This window comes from Microchirus variegatus (genome assembly GCF_963457635.1).
Source record: "Microchirus variegatus genome assembly, chromosome: 3".
NCBI classification, from domain to species: Eukaryota; Metazoa; Chordata; class Actinopteri; order Pleuronectiformes; family Soleidae; genus Microchirus; species Microchirus variegatus.
This window is the reverse complement of record NC_139804.1, coordinates 10736050-10759034: the sequence shown is the minus strand read 5'-3', so window position 1 is coordinate 10759034 and position 22985 is coordinate 10736050. Positions and strand designations below refer to the sequence as shown.

At 39.8% G+C, this 22985-nt stretch overlaps 1 protein-coding gene across 1 annotated transcript in view; it reads left to right on the top strand.

Annotated features, from left to right (window-relative positions):
- Positions 1-10020: 10020 nt before the first annotated feature.
- citb (citron rho-interacting serine/threonine kinase b) overlaps positions 10021-22985 on the top strand; it is a gene marked incomplete at both ends in the record, with an annotated part of 91826 nt that continues 78861 nt past the window's right edge. Inside the window, 4 exons of the mRNA XM_083886813.1 lie at positions 10021-10256; positions 12705-12810; positions 13827-13970; positions 14321-14440. Coding sequence (XP_083742939.1) covers positions 10021-10256; positions 12705-12810; positions 13827-13970; positions 14321-14440 — 606 coding nt within the window. The remainder of the gene's footprint in view (positions 10257-12704; positions 12811-13826; positions 13971-14320; positions 14441-22985) is intronic.

Here is a 22985-nt window from a genome sequence, read left to right as displayed (position 1 = left end):
CCCCGATAGTTGGAACACACCCTCCGGTCCCCCTCTTTAAAAAGAGGGACCACCACCCCGGTCTGCCAGTCCAGAGGCACTGTCCCCAACTGCCACGCAATGATCTCATCCACTCCCGGTGCCTTGCCACTGGGTAGCTTCCTAACTACCGCAGTGACTTCGGCTTGGGTAATGAATGAGTCGACCTCTGAGTCCCCAGCCTCTGGTTCCTCTAGGAAAGACGTGTCAGTGGGATTGAGGAGATCCTCGAAGTATTCCTTCCACCGCCCGACAATGTCCCCAGTCGAGGTCAACAGCTCCCCACCTCCACTGTAAACAGTGTTGGCGGAGTGCTGCTTTCCCCTCCTGAGGCGCCGGATGGTTTGCCAGAATTTCTTCGAGGCCGACCGGTAGTCCTCCTCCATGGCCTCCCCGAACTTTTCTCAGACCCGAGTTTTTGCTTATGCGACTGCTCGAGCCGCCGCCCGCTTGGCCTGTCGGTACCCGTCAGCTGCCTCAGGAGTCCCTCGAACCAGCCAGGCTCGATAGGACTCCTTCTTCAGCTTGACAGCATCCCTTACTTCCGGCGTCCACCACCGGGTTCGGGGATTGCCGCTGCGACAGGCACCGGAGACCTTGCGGCCGCAACTTCGAACAGCCGAGTGTCCAAGACATACGGTCGGAGGTCAGATGACACGACCTCAGAAGCTCAGGCTCTTTCCCCCCCAGCGAGGTGACATTCCATGTCCCCATAGCTAGAGTTGTTGTCCCGCGATTGGGCCGCCGGGGCCCCCGCCCACGACTGCCACCCAAATCACACAGCACCGACCCCTTATGGCCCTACATGCAGGGGGTGAGCCCACTTGGAGAGGCGCCCACGTCGCTCGTTCGGGCTGATCCTGGCTGGGTCCCGCGGGCAAAGACCCGGCCACCAGGCGCTCGCCTGCGAGCCCCACTCCCGGGCCTGGCTCCAGGGTGGGGCCCCGGTGACGCCAATCCGGGCGACGTAAACGTCTTCCTGTTCTTCTGCTTCATAAGGGTTAGTGCATTACATCTATTTTGAAAATACTTTTTAAAAATACCTTTTTAGAAGCTTTATTTGTCATTGACCCATTTACAGATGAAACCAACAATAAAGAGGGTGGGGGATACGACTAGACAAGTTCATTATCATACACCGTAATGACACACTCCTAGTTCCAGTAGTGTATCTAGTTGTATTAGAACCATTTCTTTTAGAATTGATTTTACTCACATTATTAAATGAATAATAATAAAGCGGCATCTAACATCTTGGAACTTTTAATACACCATCACATGGTGATGCATTTGCTGATGCTGTATTTTTTAGCAGCTGCCATATTTGCCTACAAAACCAGTGGAAAAACTGCACCAAAATTGTGCACATATGTATTTCAATGAGACAGGACGAATTGGCCTGTTATTTACAAAATGTCTGAGGAAGTTTTTATTTTATTTCCATTTTCCTTCCTTTCCCTTACTGTATTCGTATTTATACTTTGATGCACTAAGTAATTAAATTAAATTAAATTAAATTAAATTAAATTAAATTAAATTAAATTAAATTAAATTAAATTAAATGTTTTCTATATTGTTATTTTGTCAAGTCAAGCGTGTTGTCTTTTCTCATGCGTTTTATTATCATTTCAAATTTTGTACAAACCACCTGGAGCTGCATTTTATATTTGAAAGGTGCTATATAATTAAAATTAGTAAAGGTAATGGGGATAGTTAAGAGTGGAGAGAGTGTGAGCAGGTGACAGAGAAGAGATAGAGTGACATCTCTCTGTACAGTATGTAATCACTGATATGCTGCATTACTCTACAATGTTTTCCTCTGTATCCCTCCACTCCCTCCCTCTCTCTGCTCTGTCTCTCTCTAAGCAGTAATCTGTGGTTGCGCTCACTGTCTTATAGCTTTCTGCCCTGCTACAGCACATCTCTCTCTCTCTCTCTCTCTCTCTCTCTCTCTCTCTCTCTCTCTCTCTCTCTCTCTCAGCTTCACTTTCTCCCCAGTAAGGATGACATCCCTGAATTTGATGAAGCAGCGCAGCGCATATTCTGGCTGGTTGCTTCTGAGGGAAACCCCACATGAACGCTTTTACTGGACGAGGAGGTGCCGCATGTGAAGAAGACCAAGTAGACGACCTGTCAGCTGTAGCAGTCTCTCTGTAAGTGCATCACTATTTTACTTAGTCCATCAAAAATAAGGAAGGGGCTGAGGGTGATTTAAAACTGTATCTCTGCTTCGAGCCTCTGAACATCTACAGTGCTTTGTTATTTCCCCAGTGATCGTGTGTGGGTGTGTGGGTGTTGGGGGTTGGGGATAATGACATTATTTGTGTGATCTTACTATGAGTGTACTTGATACTTTTTAGAGTTATTATTGCTGTGACACAGCATGGTTTTTGTTTTCCAAATGTGTTTTTGTTTTTTCATGCAAATCACAATCGAGTTTCTTTGTGATGAAATATGCTCTATAAATAAAGTTGCCTTGCTTTGCCTTGCCATCTCAGCATGGTTGGACTACTGCCTAATAACGAATAGATTCTCTCACACCTCAGCTGAGGATTCACAGAGTGATGAGATAGCACTGGTAGCAGTGAGCTTATGCAGCAGCTGTATCCTGTCTATCAGGGGGTTGAGCGATATTCTTCGGTCACGACACTGAAATACCGTCTTTGTTTGCACATCTCTCTTCACTGGCGTGCTTACAGCAGCATATTCTCATACAGATGGCTATCACTCCCTGAAGTGGTGTTCAAACTCCCCACCGCTTATGTGTGGTCTTAATGAGAGCACTGCATGTGTGTAATTCATCTGTACTGACTGATGTCAGAAGACAAAGTTTGTGTGTTCGTTTGTGTGTGTGTCACACAAGGGTTTTCCCAACTCACTTTGAATCTCAAGTAGGTAAGGGTGTGACAGTCATTGAGAATGAGATTCAGTGCAGCCAGGAACAAGGGTGAAATTGCAAAGTGCTTGGGAAAAAGTATGAGAAACTGAAGACGAATGGATCTCTATGGTAACAGCAGCTTGAGATGAGAGGAGAGGGAAGGTTTGGTTTATTTATTCTGCTTGAGTACAAATTAGAGGAATGAGAGGACGTTTTGGACAAAACACAACAGAATGTTAATGTAGAAAGTACATTTAAGATGTAGATAGATGGACAGGTCGATATTGACAATAAATACTGCGGACAGTACAGTGCAGCAATTGGATAATGTAAATCATGTGTAACAACGCAAAGCATCTGTTATTTTTTCAATTGTATTGTGGTTCCATCTTTTTTTTTTTTTTTTTTTTTTTATTTATTTAATTTTTACTTTTTTAAAGAATACTAATACATTTATTTATATATTACACCCTCTTTCAAATTCAGCTTTATTTTGTCATAATTTGCGCTCCCTAAACAGTGTTCTGAATTGTGTCCTGAAATGTTATGACTTTTCCAGTCTTCTGTAACTTGTTTTAAAGGTCCAGTCTGTCAAATTCAGGGGTATATTGGCAGAAGTTAAAAATGTCTATAATTGTTTTTTGTTTCCTTTTATGTGTAATTTAGGCCTTGCTTTTTGTGCCGCCGTGTTTCAACAGCAGCCCGTATGGACAAACCAGCCAGTGTGTTTTGTAAGTGTTTTCTGGTGGAGGCGTAGTTGTGTCGTCCCTCGAAGTGTTCGTTAAAGACCTCATCATTTGATGTCACTATACACTGGACTCACATATGCATTGTGTTAACGCTTGACTGTGGTCTGACGTTTGATGTTGGAGGTACAGTATAGGAGGTGAGCAGACGAATGTCTGTCATGGCTAACAAACTACAATGATACCAAAGCCATGATGATGAGATGTCCACGATTGTTAGGGTCAGGTGCACTTACAACAACCTTGTTGTACTGAGAGATTGTGCTGTGTAGAGTTTGAGCTAAACATTAAACATGATCTGCTTTTCGGCAAAACTTGGCGTTGCTCCTCTTAAAGTGACAGAAGCATTTCTGTTGACGACTCCACCATGTTGAATCACACACTAGAACGCTGTGTTTTTCACATTATGATACGATGATAGTACGTATCTTTGCCATTTAAGTCTAATGTGTTGAGTGTCTAGATGCAGAGACCTTTCAATGGCCACCAACAACCCCCTACCCAAAATATACACACATTCAGGTTTTATTTTATGGAAAAATGGCTAAAAGTTTGGAGGACTGTGCAGTCATATCTGTTGGTGTTTATTTTAACCCGCAGTTACCTTTTTATGTCACTTCAGACCGAAGTGAAGGTGGATGATACAGGGGGAATGCAGAGCAGATTTGTCGGTGCTGATGTGAGTTGCGATGCTCTTAAGTGTCATTTTCCCAAGAGCCTCTTTCAGAAGCCCACACTGATCCGCTTTGTCATTTGTGTTTGTGATGTAATGACGGACCGGATTTTTGAAGCACTAGCTCGCTCTTGCTGTCTCTCCTGAGTGCTCACCACACTTTAATAGATTGCAATATCCAGTCAACTCAACCACAATAAATGCTAGTATTCACATACTCACAGGTGTTTGTCACAGGTTGGTTGTCACAGTGAAAAGAAAAAAAAGTTTTTAGTGGCAGATTTAAGGTCAGTCCCCATGCAGCAGTTTTGTGATTGGAGCATTAGTCATTAAATGTTAATTGCAGCTGTAGTTGAGCAGGTTTTTGGCTCTTTTATTATGGTTTGTTTGTATTTATATAGCGCTTTTCTAGTGTTGATGACCACTTAAAGCTGCTTTACACTACAGACAACTCGCTCTACCACTGAGCTACTGTTCAAAAACATAGCCCCCTGTTGGCAGTTGACTGGGAACTGCAGGCCTAGATTAGGCTTTGCCTCTATTACACCTCACATAGAGTGGTCCTGTTGCACATATACTGTATGTTAGTTATGGAGGTCTACTTACATACATTAACTTGTTTTTATGGTCAAAAACCTCCTAGTTGCTGTAAACAAGCTGATAGAAATCTGTCTTTTCTGACGCTGTGCTCAGCCGCGATATTTCAGACTTAAATTTCACCCCCAGAAGACAGAGTGTGTTGTTTTAGGCCAGTCAGCGTAGAGCCTTCCCACATGTTTTGTGATTGGCCAATACCCAGCAATAACCAGCGCAGCTCCCCCTCTGGAACGGTGGATGCACTGCTACTCATTATCAAAACATTGTTTTAACCACGTTTTTAAAAATAGCTTCTTCACGACTCCCCGCCGCAGTCCCTTTTATGACTTTGACTCGGAGTCAGACCCAGAGTCAGAAGACACTGTCGCTAGTGAAACACCTCCACAACGGACGTTATTCTTCTTCTGTGGTTAAATGTACGCAACCGGATGTACCCGGACTAGTGCCCGGAGCAGGACGATCTGCTGTTCAGGAGAACCGCTGTTTACGTAACCGGACCGGGTTTTTTCAGAGATCTCGCTGAGCCTGAGATTACAATAAAACACAGCGTTCTCAGCAGTGGCTGAACTGTATGTTTTGAAACTTCAGGGCTTCGTAAACAAGGTAATGACGCAGATACACACTAAAAAACAGCGTTAATTGGAACTTCTGGTCTAGGTCTGCTTTAACTCAAAATGTAGTTATTTCTGACTAGTGTTGAAGTGTTCCATTGAGTGTGCTGTGAAGAACATACTTTATATGCATCCATGGATTGTTCCAGGTTAATGGTAGTGACATCGAGACTGCAGATTGCAACAAACTTGTCAGGAAACTACAGTGGCCTTTCACATATCAGAAATAATTGTTGTTATTTTGTAAGCTCCCTCTTCAAAATGTACACTCTGGCTGGTTTGTCCATTCAGGCTGTTGTAGAAACATGTCAGTGCAAGATGTCTGCCTCGCACTTTTCCCCAAGCACTTTGAACTGTCATGACAATTGGCATACATGTCTGTTTCTATAGAGAGGTTGGGCTTAAAGATCAAACTACAGAGGGATATGATCTGTGGCACTACACTAATGCAACAGGTCTGTTACTCACTGCTGCCTACAGTCCACACAGTAGCACAGACTACTGGTCACCCTACAGACTGAATGTAGAGCAACACTATGACTGGGATGCAACCTCTCCACTCTCCTCCTCTTCAACAACACTGACTCACAGTCCAGCACACTGTATTCAACCCACGAGAAATAATTATTCTATTGGGTTGGAGGCCAATGTTCCTCTCCTGTTGTTGATGGGTTTTCATACATAAGCAGCGTTTGTGGACCATTTCTGATTTTAAGCACTGCAATTATTATACTGCAAAGCAAAAGCAATGTGTTCTGGACTGGAACAGGCTCCATGTTAGGTTAACAAGGGTTTGCAAATGTTTACCAAACACAGGCCGGCTCACTCATTAGTCAAAGTGTCTTTCTCATAGTTGTAATCACTTTTTAAAAAAAGTAGAGTTATTTAGCGATTGTTTTTAGGGAGCTAATTATTGCAGTGGAGGAGCCCATCTGCACAGTATGGTAGCTCAGTTCAATATGGACTGTCAGTTAGTCCTACAGTCTGAGAGTAAGACAGTCAGATCTGAGTCCCATCTGCTGCCTCAAGCTGGAAAGACAGAGTGTAACACCAGCTTTATCACTGGCTGGTTGTGATAAGTTTTCCACATTATTTAGTAGTAGTAGTAGTATTAGTAGTACTAGTAGTATTAGTAGTAGTAGTGGTGTCAGTGGTATTCAGTTGCATGGATAAAAACAGCAAAGTCAAACAATTACAGACAGCAGTGACTGAATTGGCACAGACAGAAGCAAAGTGCGTAAACATGCCTGTCCTACATTATCCCCCCCAAAAATATGCCACCCTCCTGGAAGGAAAAAAAAAAATAAGTATGCACATACATAAATATACTTACGTATATGGACATGCACATACATAAATATACTTACATATATGGACATGCACATATTTAAATCAACTTATACCCCTCAAAAATAAAACCGATAATTCCGGTCATGAGAAGAAATTATTAGAGAAACTGAGTAAAATGGCACCTGATTTGGTCTTCTGCTGCTGTAACCTATCTGCTTCAAGGTTTGAAGTGTTGTGTGTTCAGAGATGGTTCGCTTCATACCTTGGTTATAGTGGTGAGTTGAGTTGCTGTCTTTCCATTATTTTCTCCTCGTTCTCCTCAATCCTCAGAGCTGCTCACAGGATATTTTCTCTTTGTGGGATCCTTCTCTGTAAACACTAGTGAGGTCATTGTGCATTACAATCTCTGTAGATACTCAGACCAGCCCGTCACCAACAACCACATGTGTGATTTGGGTGGTCAAACCTAACTAAGGTTACAGCAGTTTCTGTTACAGCTTGATACTCAGTCTTGGGGCCAATTCCAATTCCTATCTTAACCCTCAATCTTAACCCTGAAGCTCAACCCTTATCTTAACTGGCCCTCAAAACCAAGTGTTGAGGGTTATTTTGTCACTTAGAAATGGGACACCCCTTAAATGCAGATACATCTTCAGACTGCGGGGGGCAGAATAACACGAAAGCTTCGTCCAGTCTGTCAACTCCAAAAAAGAAGAAGAAGAACACATTTACTTCACGATTATTTATTACGATCCGTTTGTCAGTCAAGTTATTACGTTGTCAGTTAGTTATAAGATGATACTCATACAAATACCACAACCACGGACATATTCAGCTGACAGTTACCACACACCACGGCTTATTGAAAAGTAAACCATAGCAAACGATCGCTTGTCCGCACCGGCCGGCTATTGACAAAAGATCGTAAAATAAAAATAATAAATGTTACGCAACAATGACGTCAGTAATCCATAATATGGGCCTAAACTAAGATAATACAATTCATCATTTTTATATCTCTATTAACAAAGAAAATACTTAATTTGTATCGCACTCGCTTCGCTGCTTTCAGCACCATCTTTGTTATGTGAAAACACGCAATGCATTCTGGGTAGCCCTTGCTCCCAAGGGTGGTCTCGGAAAATCACAATATTGAGAGCGATACAGCCCTTAAACTTGCCCCTCAACTTAATTTTTCTCAGAATCGGTACAGCACTTGCACTAGAGGGAGAGCACATTTTTGAGATTGAGGGTTAAGATTGAGGGTTAAGCAAGGAATTGGAATTCACCCTTGGACTCAAGTGCACAAGATGTGAGCAGGTTTCAAAAGTTTATTGTGTCTTTCAGCAAATCAAAATAGCAACCAAAAAAACAATAACAAAAACTCTGGAAGGGAGCGAAACGAGGGGAACCTTTAAAAAGCCACTGATAATGAACACCAAGTGCAAGTGATAACTAATCAACAGGGATGCAGTGAAGACAGATCACAGACAGAGGAAACGCATCACCAAAATAAAACAGGAAGTGATGTAATAAAACCAAACCCTTAACTAACATAGACGCTGCTTCGTGACAGTTTCTATGTAACCACCTTGCATCTGCTCTCAGTGTAACTATTACAAAAATAGGCACTTTTTTAAACATCTCATGAATATGTTGCCGTGACACTGATATAATTTGCTCAGAGGCTGACGATCAGCAGGTGTTAGAGAAAGCTCACCCCAGCAAACGCTCTGCTCATGCCGTCATCATTCATCATAAGCCACCTGCTCCTGCATCATATGCTGCCAATCAGACTAAAATGCCAGTTATGATGCGGCTTGAACGCAGTCTGTGTGGCCTATTGTGCAACTGAAGCCCCCAGTGACCCCTGAAGCATAATGAATACAGCAGTCACATTTCTGAGCAAGTATCATTATAATGTCTATTTTTGTCCGGGGCGTTTTGCTTTTTGACACAGATGGTTCTGAATGCCATCCTGCCCTGCTGAACATTTGAAAGAAGCACAAGCCAACAGATGATATAACAACAGACAATATACATTTTTTTTTTTTTAACAATTCACATGAACACAATCATGCACCAGAGAGAAGAGCATTTCTCCAGCTTTCTACATGTTAGTGAGCTTGAGCATCTCACTGTAGGGAGGAGTGGGAGGTGAGCCTCTGCTTTTAATAGACATTCTCCCTCTGTCGCTCATCCTTGTGCCTCCCTCCCGATCACAAAAACTGCCAAATATATCCAGTGGTGGTAAAAGAGGCTGTTGTGTGAACACGAGGAAGATATTTATAGCCTCCGCTCGGCTATGATGTATTACATATTTAGTCCGCACAGTATGGATGTAGTGTGTGGTTTACTCACTCCACACCTACACTGTGAACAACATGCTACAGTCATTGTGTGGTCTTCGCTGCTCCATTGCTAAATGATAGGAAAATAGGGCTGAGCAATCAATCATTTTCAAATAGCAATTTGTAACAGTGCAATTAGCGAATTACAAAGGCTCAAATGAACAGTTCTAGTTCTGTTTGTTCCATGTTTATAACACTGAAAAAAGAAACACATACATGTTGGAAAAAATTTATATACTTAAGTTGTAATCTTTGCATTAGTATAAGAGTTAGAATTTTGAGCTTCTCCATCTTGTGTTCAGTAACAGATTGAATAATTAAAGCTGGCGTATGGATGATGTTATTATTCTGCTTCTGTTTGGTCCTTGTGAACAGAAATGATGTAACATTGACTGTATGCTGCGTCCTTCAAGCTCTGTCAAGCAATACTATCAGACTGAGGGAGCGTTTCAGTGTATGCAGCAGCACCACAGATACATTATTATCAACCTACTGATTTTTCTTGTGACAGTTTGACGTAACATGTTCCAGCAGCAGGTAGCAATCAGAGCTGCAGTCTAGCTCAGGACAGTCAACAGTCTACGTGTATGTCCGTACATGTGTCCATATTGATCCGTCATGAATGACAACAGTCTCGACTTGTTGCCTGGGATGTCACAGCGTCACAAAGGGTTCCAATCGACAGAGCTCATTTCAGTAGTGTGATTATTAACTTGGATGGTGTAAGAGCCCGTTTCTGTTTCTGTTTTTATTCATCCATCTCTTCTGCAGCTTTCGCCACACTTAGCTTCGCCATTTCCTGTCGTTTAGCTGCGTCCGCTCGCATTCTTGCCACATATACTCGCGATTTGCGGAGATGTCAGAGTGCATCCCCACCACAGCACTCCGAGTTGTGGCGATGTCCACCCTCGCACTGATCTGCTCAGAGGCGATCTTTCTCAGTTTCCGATGTTGCATGAACATTCCACATGCCACGTTGAGCATCCCAATTCTCGACACCATCTATATCCAGTGCAGCAAGGCACAAGACTTTCCACTTTCCCCATCCATCCATGGTGTAGTCGGCCGGGAAGGTCCCGTCCGGGCATGTGGGTTCGTCGGAGCCCGCACTCCTTGTTGAGAACATTCTGTCAATTGCATTCAGTGACCAGCTTAGAAATTCCATCATGGAACAATTGGTTCTCCGTAGTGTCTCGATTGACAGGAGTCAGCTATATATATATATATTATACTTCTTACATGTTGACATTTGTGCTTTTCAATCAGCTATTGTTTGGGTACAATTGTTTTTTTTTCCCTCTATCTCAACACAATGTCTACTGATGTCTGTCTCTGACCTTTATCCACATTCTTCCTCATTCTGTAACGATTAGTCATATTTACATACTTCTACATACCATTTTGCTGATTTTCTGATCTCCTCATCTAAGTTATTCCACTGTCTGGTAAAGGAGTTTAGTACCTTTCTCTGTCTGAATCTCATGTTCCCTCTCAGATTGTGTCCCTCCTCTCTGTTCAGGAATAGTATTTATATCCGGGCGACGTAAACGTCTTCCTGTTCTTTTGCTTCATAAGGGTTAGTGAACTGCTCTTAGTCTGATCCGTCACCTAGGACCTGTTTGCCATAGGAGACCCTACAGGGGCATTAAGCCCCGGACAACATAGCTCCTAGGATCATACGGATACTCAAACCCCTCCACCACGATAAGTTGGCAGTTCAAGGAGGAGTGAATAATATTAATTTCAGAATATTGGATACTTTGCGTATGTCATTTATATATAGTATAAACAGTTTTGAACCCAGAACTGACCCCTGTGGGTCCCCACAAACTATGTTCAAGCAAGTTGATGTGTTAACACCCATTTTGACGTATTGGGATCTGTTGTGTAAGTAGCTCTTGACCCATTCCAGTGCTATACCTGTAATACCATATCTCTCTAGTTTAGCTATCAAGATACCATGGTTTATATTGTCAAATGTTTTTTCAGATCTATGAAAATTCCTATTGAATGTAGTTTTTGATCAACAGCATCAGTAATGATTTCAACAGATTAAGTTAAAGCTAGAGCAGTCGAGTGGTGTCTTCTGAATCCATATTGGCTATCGTATAGCAGATTGTGTTTGTTGATGAAGTTGTCTAGCCTATTGTTAAATAGTTTCTCTAGAATTTTTTGACAATTGTGGTAGTATTGAGACTGGTCTGTAGTTAGTACATTCGTGCATATCACCTTTCTTGAATAAAGGCACCACTTTTGCAACTTTCATTTTGGTGGAAAATATCCCCATTTGAAATGACAGGTTGTAGATATATGTTAAAGGTGACAAGATTCCATCTTGTACTTTTTAAATTAATTTCATGTCGAGGTCATTGACATCTGTGGATGTTTTTGCAATGCATTTGTTGACCAGGTGTCTAATCTCTATGTCCTTCACTGGTGTGAGAAACATTGGGGTTTCTGCCTATTTCTGCAAATGCACCATTAACATCTGTTTCATTGTAGACATTGTTCCAGTTTTGCCTCAGTAGTTCAGTGTAATCATTCCTTCTTCAGTCCTGACCCTTCTATATGTGTTTTTATTCTGTGTCTGTCTCACAGTGTCTTTCCAGTCATAGATGTCAAAGATTGGCTGGTAGTCCCCTTGTTATGTCCTTCCCTGTAATATTAGTGAACATATTATCGATTAAGGTAGCACTGTCAGATACATTTTGCACAATCTCACACATAATATTATTGTTAATGAACAGGGCCACTCCTCCACTTTTGTTTCTTCTGTTAACGCAGACAAGTTTATATCCATCCAGGCAAAAATCTGTACCTTTGTCTTCATTAATCCATGTTTCTGACACCGCAATGGTGTTGAAAGGATTTTTGAAGTGATGTAGGTATTCCTTAATGTGGTCGAAGTTAGTGTATAGACTCCTGCTATTAAAGTGAATTATTGACAGCTTCCCATCCATCTCAATGCTCTCGTTGTACTGATCTTCAGTGTAGTACTAGCATTTCTCAGTCATGTTAACGTAGATATGATTATCCGGGTCAATTCCTTCGTTCGGGTCTGTTAAGGTGTGGTTCACATGTTGATGTAAAATCAGCTCCTCATATTCAAAACATATTCAAAACCCTTGACCTATGGAGTGTTGGTGAGCCATACCTTAATTGCTGAATTTCTCCAGGTCGTCCTCGCTCCCGATTTGTGTTATTTTGACTTCTTCTGGTGAAGATACATTCGTTTTTATGTTAGAACCATTGTGACACTTTGGTTGGAGTTTTCAATGGGGTCACATTTGCCTGATGAGCTATTTATAAAGAGCATTAATATGTATATTTTTGATTGCATGAATAATAATAGCGATCTAGCGCTGCTATCCTTGCTTGCTTGTTTCATGGTCTTTGTTTATGATGAGTGCCAGACGTGTGATTATAAAGGCTCATATAAAAGTGTATGCATTCAGTCAACCCTTCAGTGAGACCTTCTGCATAAACAGTCAAATGTGATGTTTCTCTCCTGATTCTTCCCTTCTTCTCCTTTTCGTGCAGATTAGAGACTGGATCCATCGACTATCCAGAGAAGACCAGACTCATTTGGAAGAAAAACATTCATTCAAAACACGACAGAGCCAAAATTGCCGAACACATGTCACAGGTATCACTCTTCTCATGTGTGTTTCCTGAGACATTCAGCCATCTGTTGTCAGCTTGCCTTCACACTATAGCTGAGTTATAAGTATGTGTCTGTGTATGTGTGTGTGTGTGTGTGTGTGCGCGCCCGTGTGCATGTGTGGGTGTGTGTGTGTGTGTGTGTGTACTTGTATATGTTACCTCTTTAGGACCTTTTCTGGCCAGTCAGGACCAGTAGTCCTCATGGAGACCAAAACCTGGTCCTCATTTAGAGGAACTGCTTAAATTTAGGCCTAAGATTTGAATTGTGGTTAGGTTAAGGTTAGGTTTAGGCATTAACTCTTTACAGTTAAGGTTAGAGATGACACAATGTTCAGGCTGTCCAACTGAATGGAAGTCACTGCAGTGTAATAAGAAGAATAGCTGCTGTTTTCCCCTCTTGTCACCCATGTGTCATGAATCTGTTACTGTTGAATAGACTGCTGAAAAATCAATCAATCAAATAAAGCTCCTTGATGAATATAAAGAGAAGAATAAAGATGATGAATGCATTCACAGAAGTTTAAAAAGTAGAATAATGGGGGGGGTAATTTACTTATTGTACATCAAGGCTATATAATGAGACCAGTGTAATATTGTAATAATAGTAATTGTTAATGAAATAATATTAATTAAGTACGTAATGGTAGTAATAGTCACACTGGCTGCATTCTGACAGTATGTGTGTCCTTACACACTACGTGCTGTGACTGTGCTGTTTCTCTGCTTTAAAATGCTTTACAGGCGGCTGCAATGGTATATCTAATTATATCATCAATCACTGCCAGTAATGTGTGCCTCCAGACAAGTGCAGCTTTGTAGAATTACAAACACACATGTCAATGTTGATACAGTACGTTTTATATGAGAGGAAGGCATTTTTTTTTTTTTTTTTACACAGATACACTCTGAAGAGAGGCTGTAATTAAGTATACGTCTACTTAGATCTATGGTGTTTGTTCATTGAAAGTTTTGTTTGTGCTGTCTCATAATCGTTTCTAGGTTGAGCAGGAGATCTCACTTGTTCAGAGGAAAATGTCGGACCTTGAGTCAGTGCTGCAGCAGAAGGACATAGAGTTGAAGGCCTCAGAGACCCAGAGGACAATCCTGGAACAGGACCTGGCCACCTATATCACAGAATGCAGTGTGAGTTGAGTAAAGTTTCCGCTCCTTCTGTCAGTTCATGAGACAACAATGTTATGTTTATTGTTAATATAATGTTAATTATTGCTATCACAAAACTGTCTCAATACTGTCGTGGACCTGTGAGGTATTCTGTGAAAAAACTCTGGTTTATTTCTGTGGTTTGTTTCCATCCCAGTGGAGCAGAGCTGAGGAAAGTGAAAGCATCATTGCAATAATGTCGGGGTCTCTTAAAACACCACTGCAAAATTGGATTCAGCATCTATCATATTCAGTCGAATGGCATTTATTGAATGGCATTAATTCTTATTTGCTGACAAACTGAACATATTTACTGCCTGTGCTGGTTGCAGAGTCTGAAGCGCAGTTTGGAACAGGCCCGTATGGAAGTGTCACAGGAGGATGACAAAGCGCTGCAGCTTCTCCATGACATCCGAGAACAGAGCAACAAGCTCCAAGAAATCAAAGAGCAGGTAGGAAGGCGGCCTGGCTGTTAAGTTCTGTTTGTCATATTTTCTCTAAATGGTTTGTTTGGAATGGAAAATCAATTAACAATTCAATTCAATTGTTTGCTGTATTGGGCACTGTATACAGAATATGCAAAACAGTGCATAAGACAGGAATGGTAAATAATTTGACACTGAATCACTGAAAAATAGTAAATTAAAAGTATTTCATAGTGACAGTTGGAGCAGGTCATATCATTAAGGCCAGGTTAGTGTGGAGATAAGTGTTAATTAGACAGGAACATGCTGTCTAACACCACCGCTCTATATCTGTGCAGTCAGTATAGCATTAACACAGAAATGCCTACTATAGCAGAACCTTATTAACTCAAATTACCGTTGACACCTTTTTAATCCTGAAACATTTTTGCAACAAATGTACAACATATGCAACATAAAGATGCAGTTTGAGACATATTGATTTAAAAATTAAACATTACATTACATTATAAATGAATACAATTTGTAGTTCTCTGTTGAAAGTATAAAGACTATATATACCGCGTCCCTTTTATTATACCCATTGTGAGGATATTATTGTTTGAGGAAAAGGCAGCATAGCTTCACATGCACATCTTAATTAGTCAAATCAAATGCGATGAGTGTGTGACATGCATGGGTGTTTGTGCATGTTCTTTCATTCCTGCATGTGTGTCAGCATCACATGACGCCATGCTACCAGCTGTTAGAATTAAGCTGTTCCAAGACAGTTTACAGATCAACAGTATGAAGAATCAACTTGGCTTGTGCACCATTTTTTTTTCTTTAAAAGGTAACAGAAAAGCAACCTATTTTTCTCAGCCTACACTAGCTCTGGTTACCGAGCAGTGAATACATTGTGCAATGGTTGCTATGGTGATGAGAGCCATATACCTACAAGTGAAGAGTGCACTGATGCAGTGGGCATGCTGTCGTGATAAGGTACTAGGGCCGAAGCTCATGGTGTTTGAGAGACTGATTTTTTGACAATCAGTGGATATACTGTCCAAAACATGTTGATGTTTATTCCATTATACCCTTATTATTATCATCATCTGAATAGAATTAACATTTATTTTCTCACAATGTTAAAGGTACAATATGTAGTATTTATGGGTTTATATAACCCAAAATCCACTTTTTTATACATATTATGTGCTCCTGCATTTTCTAGTCGCTGTATAATAGTTTTTGTTTCATTTTCGTAGTGTTTCAAAAAGTCATGTTAAATAACATGACCGCGGTTGCATAGCCACTGTTAGCAGCGAGACGCCATGTTTCTACCGGAGCCTGTAAGGACAAAACCGAGAGAACAAAAACTACTTATTTCCCCTTTAAAGAAGTCCACGGGTTAAAACACAGGTTTTTCCTACATACAATAATGGTTGATGTGAACTGCATTCGCTCTTATTTTTTGCTTGTTTATTTTGTTGCTGTTGTTAGCTTCTTTATTTGTGTTTTTATTCACAGAAAAAAACCGGTAAAATGCCGATGTCTAACATTACTTACAACATTACATACAAAGACATCCAGAGCTTGGGATATTATCTAATCTCTTAAACGACGCACTGTTTCAGGGGAAGGTGATGGTGGTGGTGGTGTTGGTCTCTCCTGATGGTCACAGAAGTATCATAAACGAGCATTTGTTGGGGGTTCATCAGAGGGTTTTATTTTAACTTCCTTATCAAGTATATTGTGTTTGTGAGATTAAAGTTGTAAGGGCTGATAAAAGGAGGGGTTCAAATGGAGGTAAAAAAAAGTGGTAAAACTCCTATGTTTAGCCTTACTTCCTTTGTTTTCAACAACTAACGCAGCATTGGTGGTAATAATGATCTGAATGGCATTCATTTTCTCATCATGTGAAACAAATCCTCAACAAGGGATTAAAGCACTATGTATTTTTACTAGTTTCTTATTCTGTTTTTAAAGTTGTGTTATCTGAAACACACATTTTCACTTGTTTCTTATTCTATTTTTAAATGTGTGTTATCTAAAACACAAGTAAGGGTGTTTTTTCAAAAACTAACACATTATTGGGGGCTAGTAATGGGCTGAATGGAGGTAAACTGCATTTATTTTTCTGTTGTTATTTTTCTTTAATTTAACTTTTATTCCCACAAAAAAAGTGGTAAAACTCCTATGTTTAGCCTTACTTCCTTTGTTTTCAACAACTAACGCAGCATTGGTGGTAATAATGATCTGAATGGCATTCATTTTCTCACAATGTGAAACAAATTCTCAACAAGGGATTAAAGCACGAAAAGTCAAATTTAAGACTTTTTAAAGACCATAATGAATACAATTTAAGACCCATTTCAAATCTATACTGGCAAAAAAGTACAAAAGACATGAAGGAAAATTGGAACCACAAATCGTTGAACAATTCTTCTTAGCTGTGGGCTTTCATTAAGTTTTCTCCGCTTCTATGCTAAGCTGAAACACACCGTGGCGCGAGCACAGCACACTAGCTAGTGGTGCTCGATAAATTCTCTCCAGGCAGCACAGGTGACCTACTTTAGTTCTGTGTTGTAGTAGTAGTTGTAGATGTTATTGCATCCTCAAAAATAGAAAAGTTTCAAAGCGAGACTGAAGTTTATGCATGTTTTAAATAAAAGTAACGTTGATAGATTTTTAAGACCTTTCAAAATTATATTTAAGACCTTTTATGAGATTTTAGGAGAATTTAAGACATTTTAAGGCCTTAAATTCAAATGATTGGATTTAAGACTTTTTAAGACCCCGCGGATACCCTGTCATTCCTGACAAGTATGCAGGGATAGGATGTAAGGGTTAAAGGAGGTGTTAAACTTCATGGTTCCTCCCCACCACTCTGACATCACTGTTTATGAAGTGATGGAAGTAATAACAGGCTACACATTTTTTTTAAAAAGAGCAGCACAAACCTGTTTATATTGTATATATCTGGATGATCTGTACAAAGGCCAGTGTCGTTCATGCACTGAGTTCAAGAAGATTTGGAGTGAAACGTTAAAAGGGGAAACACCACGATCAATCTATGTGAAGACGCAGTACACTATGTATAAGTTGAGGATTTTGTAGCGTGATGCTATGTACATGGCATAGATGTTACAAAATGTTGTTTCAAATTTAAAAGACAACCAACAGGCGATTGGTACTTAACCGTGCAAACAGTTGCCAACAAATACGCACATGTAGAATATATTCTTGTTGATGATTTAAACAGGTTTTCTTTCAGACGATAATGATTTTTGCATAAAATCTATTCTTGTTGATGTTTTAAACTGTCTTCCTCCAAATAATGGGGACATGGAGCATGCTTTTGTGCCTTTAATCTAGATTTATGTGTTTCGATGTTAAACAGAATGCAGGATTTTGTGAAATGATTACTTTGTAAAAATCCTAATGCTTATGAGTTTTTGAAATGTTTATCTTTTTAAAATATGTCTGATTTTCCTACAAAAAAAACTGTTTAATATGTCGGATATAACAACTCACTGAACACATACAATGAGTGTTCATTCTTATAACAAAAGCAATGGAGGTGGTTATGAAACAATATACTATGACCCAAAAAATGCAGGAGGATATGGTGGTATACAAAAGCTAAAACAGGCAGTGTTTGAAAATACCTGTATTTTGTCACACAGATTCTGATATAGCACATGGGCACTGAAAACAAAGATGGTTACACACTTCACAAAAACGACTGTGCATTTTAAGGGAAATGGGGCTTTAGTAAACAAAATAGACAAGATACATTTGATGGGACCTTTAATGGACCAGAGCTGCAAAACCAGTCAGAATATGGCTCGAGTCAAATGGGTTGTATGGCCTGATGAATTTAACTTGTGGATTTTTGGAGAGACAAATCATTCAATTGCAGTGACACATTCCTAACAAGTTGCATACTGAAACTGCAGAGGATACTATATTAACTGATGAAGAAATGCCACAAATTGTATATGACACCACATCCTGCAGATATATGTACGTGGGCATGTACAACATTTTAATTATCAAACTGTAGGGGACAGCTACGTGCTCCTTTTAAGAATCATTCATATACCTGGAGCAAAAACTCGAATGATTGGGCCTTTTTGTTGAAAGAAGCATGCAGGCTTGCAATTGACAGGGAATGCAAAATGAATCTGGTCTGATTTCTCCAACAGGGGTGCACTCCCAGACGGGCCCCTTTTTAAAATATTTCTGCTTCACGTGTTACTGCAGGCTGCAGTTATGTTGTTTATATGCGGTTTGTTCTAATCATGCTGTTATGCCATCAGGTTCTGCTCCTGTCCACTACTCAGTTCAAGACACTGAGCTTGTGGCTCTTGGTGAAGCCTTTAGATTAGCAGTTGGCTAGACTGTAAAATCTACACTGATTCATGCTATGGCTGTTACCAATCTAACTGTTAAATTACTTAAAGTGAAAGTGAAACTGAAAATCCTCTTATAGTTACTTAAACAGCAGTTTCCTGAACAGCAGATCCTCCTGCTCCGGGCACTAGTCCGGGCACATCCGGTTGCGTACATTGAACCGCAGAAGAAGAATAACGCCCATTGTGGAGGTGTTTCACGAGCGACAGTGTCTTCTGACTCTGGGTCTGACTCCGGGTCAAAGTCATAAAAGGGACTGCGGCGGGGAGTTGTGAAGAAGCTATTTTTAAACACTGTTAAAACAATGTTTTGATAATCAGGAGCAGTGCATCCACCGTTCCAGAGGGGGGAGCTGTGCTTCTGAGAGCGGCTGTGCTGATTATGTCACTTCTGGGTTGAGAGAGTTGAGTCTCAAATCTCACGGCTGGGAAACAACGTCAGAAAAGAGGATTTCAATCGGCTCGTTTACAGCAACTAGGAGGTTTTTGACCATAAAAACAAGTTAATGTATGTAAGTAGACGTCCATAACTAACATATATGTGCAACAGGACCACTCTATGTGAGCTTTAATGATTATTGTTCTAAATCTTAACATAAGATGCTGCAGAACTGATAATAGTTCATGTTCAGTGGTAATATTTAGTTGTGGTCTAATAATCCGTTGAGATTCATCCAATGTTTTGGTATTTATATGCTATGGTGAGCATGGGATTAAAATACATTTTAGCTTTTTGCTTTAAGTCAGTATCATTACATTTTTTTAGATATAGTTATTTGTGTTGACAACATTTTGCTCCCTTTACTACACAATATTAGGTTAGTTTTACTATTATTTTTGAATATTGGGTAAAATTTATTGTAAAATCTAGCAACTGCAATAAAAAACAGCAGATAAGATATTATTATGCCAAATGTTTGCAAAATGCTTAAAAAAGTGTGCTAATTACTTGACTAAAAAGAGTAATAAAAAAAACGTAGTAAAAATAATATTTTTATTTTTAATTATTATTTTGGCACATTGTAAAAAGTGGCAATTCACTGACAGAAAATATAAAGTAGATATAAAGTAGTAGTTGAATAATTTTCTTTGAATTCTCATGTCTAACTTGACAGATTCCCTCGTGATGAAGATTATCTTTTTTGTTTTTGCTTTCAATAATTGGAATTTAATGTTTCTTTGATGAGCTTGTGAGAGTAATGTCTTTAATGTAGGTATAACATTGAAGAGTAAAACAAAACTACTAATGGTTCTTTTGACATGTTTACAATATTTAGTAAACCCATCCCAAACAAATACTAATCATTGTATTAACAAACTAAATCAGGATATTTAGTTATAGTTACAAATTATTATTATATTATATATAATAATAATAATAATAATTATTATTATTATTATTGTTGTTATTATCATTATTATTATTATTATTATTATTAATAACATCCTATATAACATCAAGCATAACATGATAGTATTTTAGAACATTTGGTATTTATTTAAACTTATTTGAATAGATTTCAACTGGTATAGAAATAAAAATATATAAAAAATATGTATTGAAAATAAAATTCACACTTTGCATTCAAGGGCACAATTAAGACACACAAATGTATACCATGTGCTAACCCCCCTTACTCCTCGTGTTGGTATTTTATCAAGGAGAGCTCTGAATGACTCAGACTCCACAGTTGACAGGGGGAGCATGTTTTCAACAACATCCCTTACAATCAGCGTGTTCAGCTCGGCCGCAACACAAGCTTTGATTGTGTTAACAGAGTGGCTCCATCTCCTTCTCTGGAGCTCACGCTACCTGCATCTGGGCTTGGGATGGGATTAGCAGCGGCAGCAGCAACAAGTGCTTCGTGTTGCTTGAGGCAGACTTGGATAAATTATTTTTCCCCTTGCATAGTGTGCATGTTACATACACATTCTTGACCTCAGTAAGCAAGAAGTCGTGTTGGTACTTCCACTTTGGAAACGCTACGTTTCCCTGGCTTGTCGCCATTGTCTCTGTCTTAGAGCGTAAAGTGAGACAGAGTGAGCAGAGCAAGTGCCCACCCATGTACAGCATTATTAACAGCATCACGCAACAAAATCCTCAACTTATACATTGTGTACTGCGTCTTCACATAGATTGATCGTGGTGTTTCCCCTTTTAACGTTTCACTCCAAATCTCTAGAGATTCTTGAACTCAGTGCATGAACGACACTGGCCTTTGTACAGATCATCCAGATATATACAATATAAACAGGTTTGTGCTGCTCTTTTTAAAAAAAAATGTGTAGCCTGTTATTACCTCCATCACTTCATAAACAGTGATGTCAGAGTGGTGGGGAGGAACCATGAAGTTTAACACCTCCTTACATCCTATCCCTGCATACTTGTTAGGAATGAACAGTGACTCATCGATTCATTGATCTCCTGAGATTTAAAAAAAAAAAAAAACACCATTACTTGTGTAAGGTTTAGATAACACAAATTTAAAAACAGAAAAAGAAACTGATAACAAAACATAGTTCTTTAATACCTTGTTGAGAACTTGTTTCACATTGTGAGAAAATGAATGCCATTCAGATCATTATTACCACCAATGCTGTGTTAGTTGTTGAAAACAAAGGAAGTAAGGCTAAACATAGGAGTTTTACCACTCTTTTTCTGGGAATAAAAGTAAAATTAAAGAAAAATAACAACAGGAGCAAAACAAACGAGCAAAATATATAAGAGTAACTTCTTGAGGATGCATTCTACATCAACCAATATTGTGTTTAACAGTGTGAGAAAAATAAATGCAGTTTACCTCCATTCATACCATTACTAGCCAGAAAAATAAACAAGTGAACATTTGTGTTTTAGATAACACAGATTTAAAAACAGAATGAGAGACTAGTGAAAATACTTAGGGCCTGATTTACTAAGATCCCAAATAGAGAGCGCTAAATTGCGTGCACACGCTTAAACATTGCACCTGCTGCTGGTTTGCGTTTTGCAGGTGACCTAACTTAGATTGCCGCAGCAATTGACTACAGGTGCAGAATGGTTAAGACCGCCCTATTTAAATGAGGATTTTGCGCTAGTCAAGGGATGTTAACATGGAGAAAGAGAAAACTCAACTCAACTCAACAGAAGCGAAGAATAAAATTTGAAGCCACTGAACAGAAAGTACAGCTGACGTTCTGCGATGAGCAGATAACTGAGATCGAGGGATATGACATCGTTGAAGGGGCCGTACCTATGTTTCCTGGGTCCTTAGTACATCCTGCGTCAGTATGATGGACAGCTCCATCATTGCCTGACGTATCAAACAAAGAAAACTATGGACTATAGATGTTGCCATATAGGAAAAAAAAGGTGCTGCGCTCTTCTCCTGACTCACCTGGAGCTCACTGAGAGCTGCCAGGGAGCGCTCTGCTGTTTCTCTCAAGATTACACATTGGCCTACTTTCAATAGATGTGTGACATGTCCTCAACACTTTTTTTGTCAATAAGTAAATAAATAAAGCGGATCATCACAAAGGCAGCTGTGACTGCTTTTTAGTCCGAGTGCGTCCTTGGTTTCATTTATGCTGATTCAGATAGTTACATTAAATAGTGATTGTTGTGATTATTTATTGCATTTAAATGTGCCTGGAACTGTGGAAACCTGCCTGTGAGGTTTTGGTGACGTTTGCGCACTGTGCAGCCTGCGCTTCGCCGTGCACCGAGAGTAGACCAGGTTAGAACTGGACCCGTTAAGGTAAAGCGGGGTTCCCCGTTCCTCCGGTCTTAACCGGGGAACATAGGTACGACCTCTCCTTGAACCACAAACTGCAGACCAAGGTAAGCCCATACCAGTACAAACACACATTTCTCCTATGGATATCTATATTTAATTTATTCAGATATACCAAAGAAGAAATTAATGTGCGTCATCTGTGAACGCGTAGTTGAACATGCACTGGAAAAGCATAATTTCCTGATTTACAAAAAGTCTGCAGGGATGCAGAAGTGTTTGTAACCGCAGCCATTTGTGCGCACGGCTGTTCCAGTTAAGATCTGCCTTTCAAACATGCTAATTATATTTAAAAATAAAGAAACAGTTTCAGGTTTCATAAATCACAAAACTACATATTTACATTTTCTCCTCCCAGCACACGCAAAAATTGCATGTAAACGCCACACATTGCATATACAT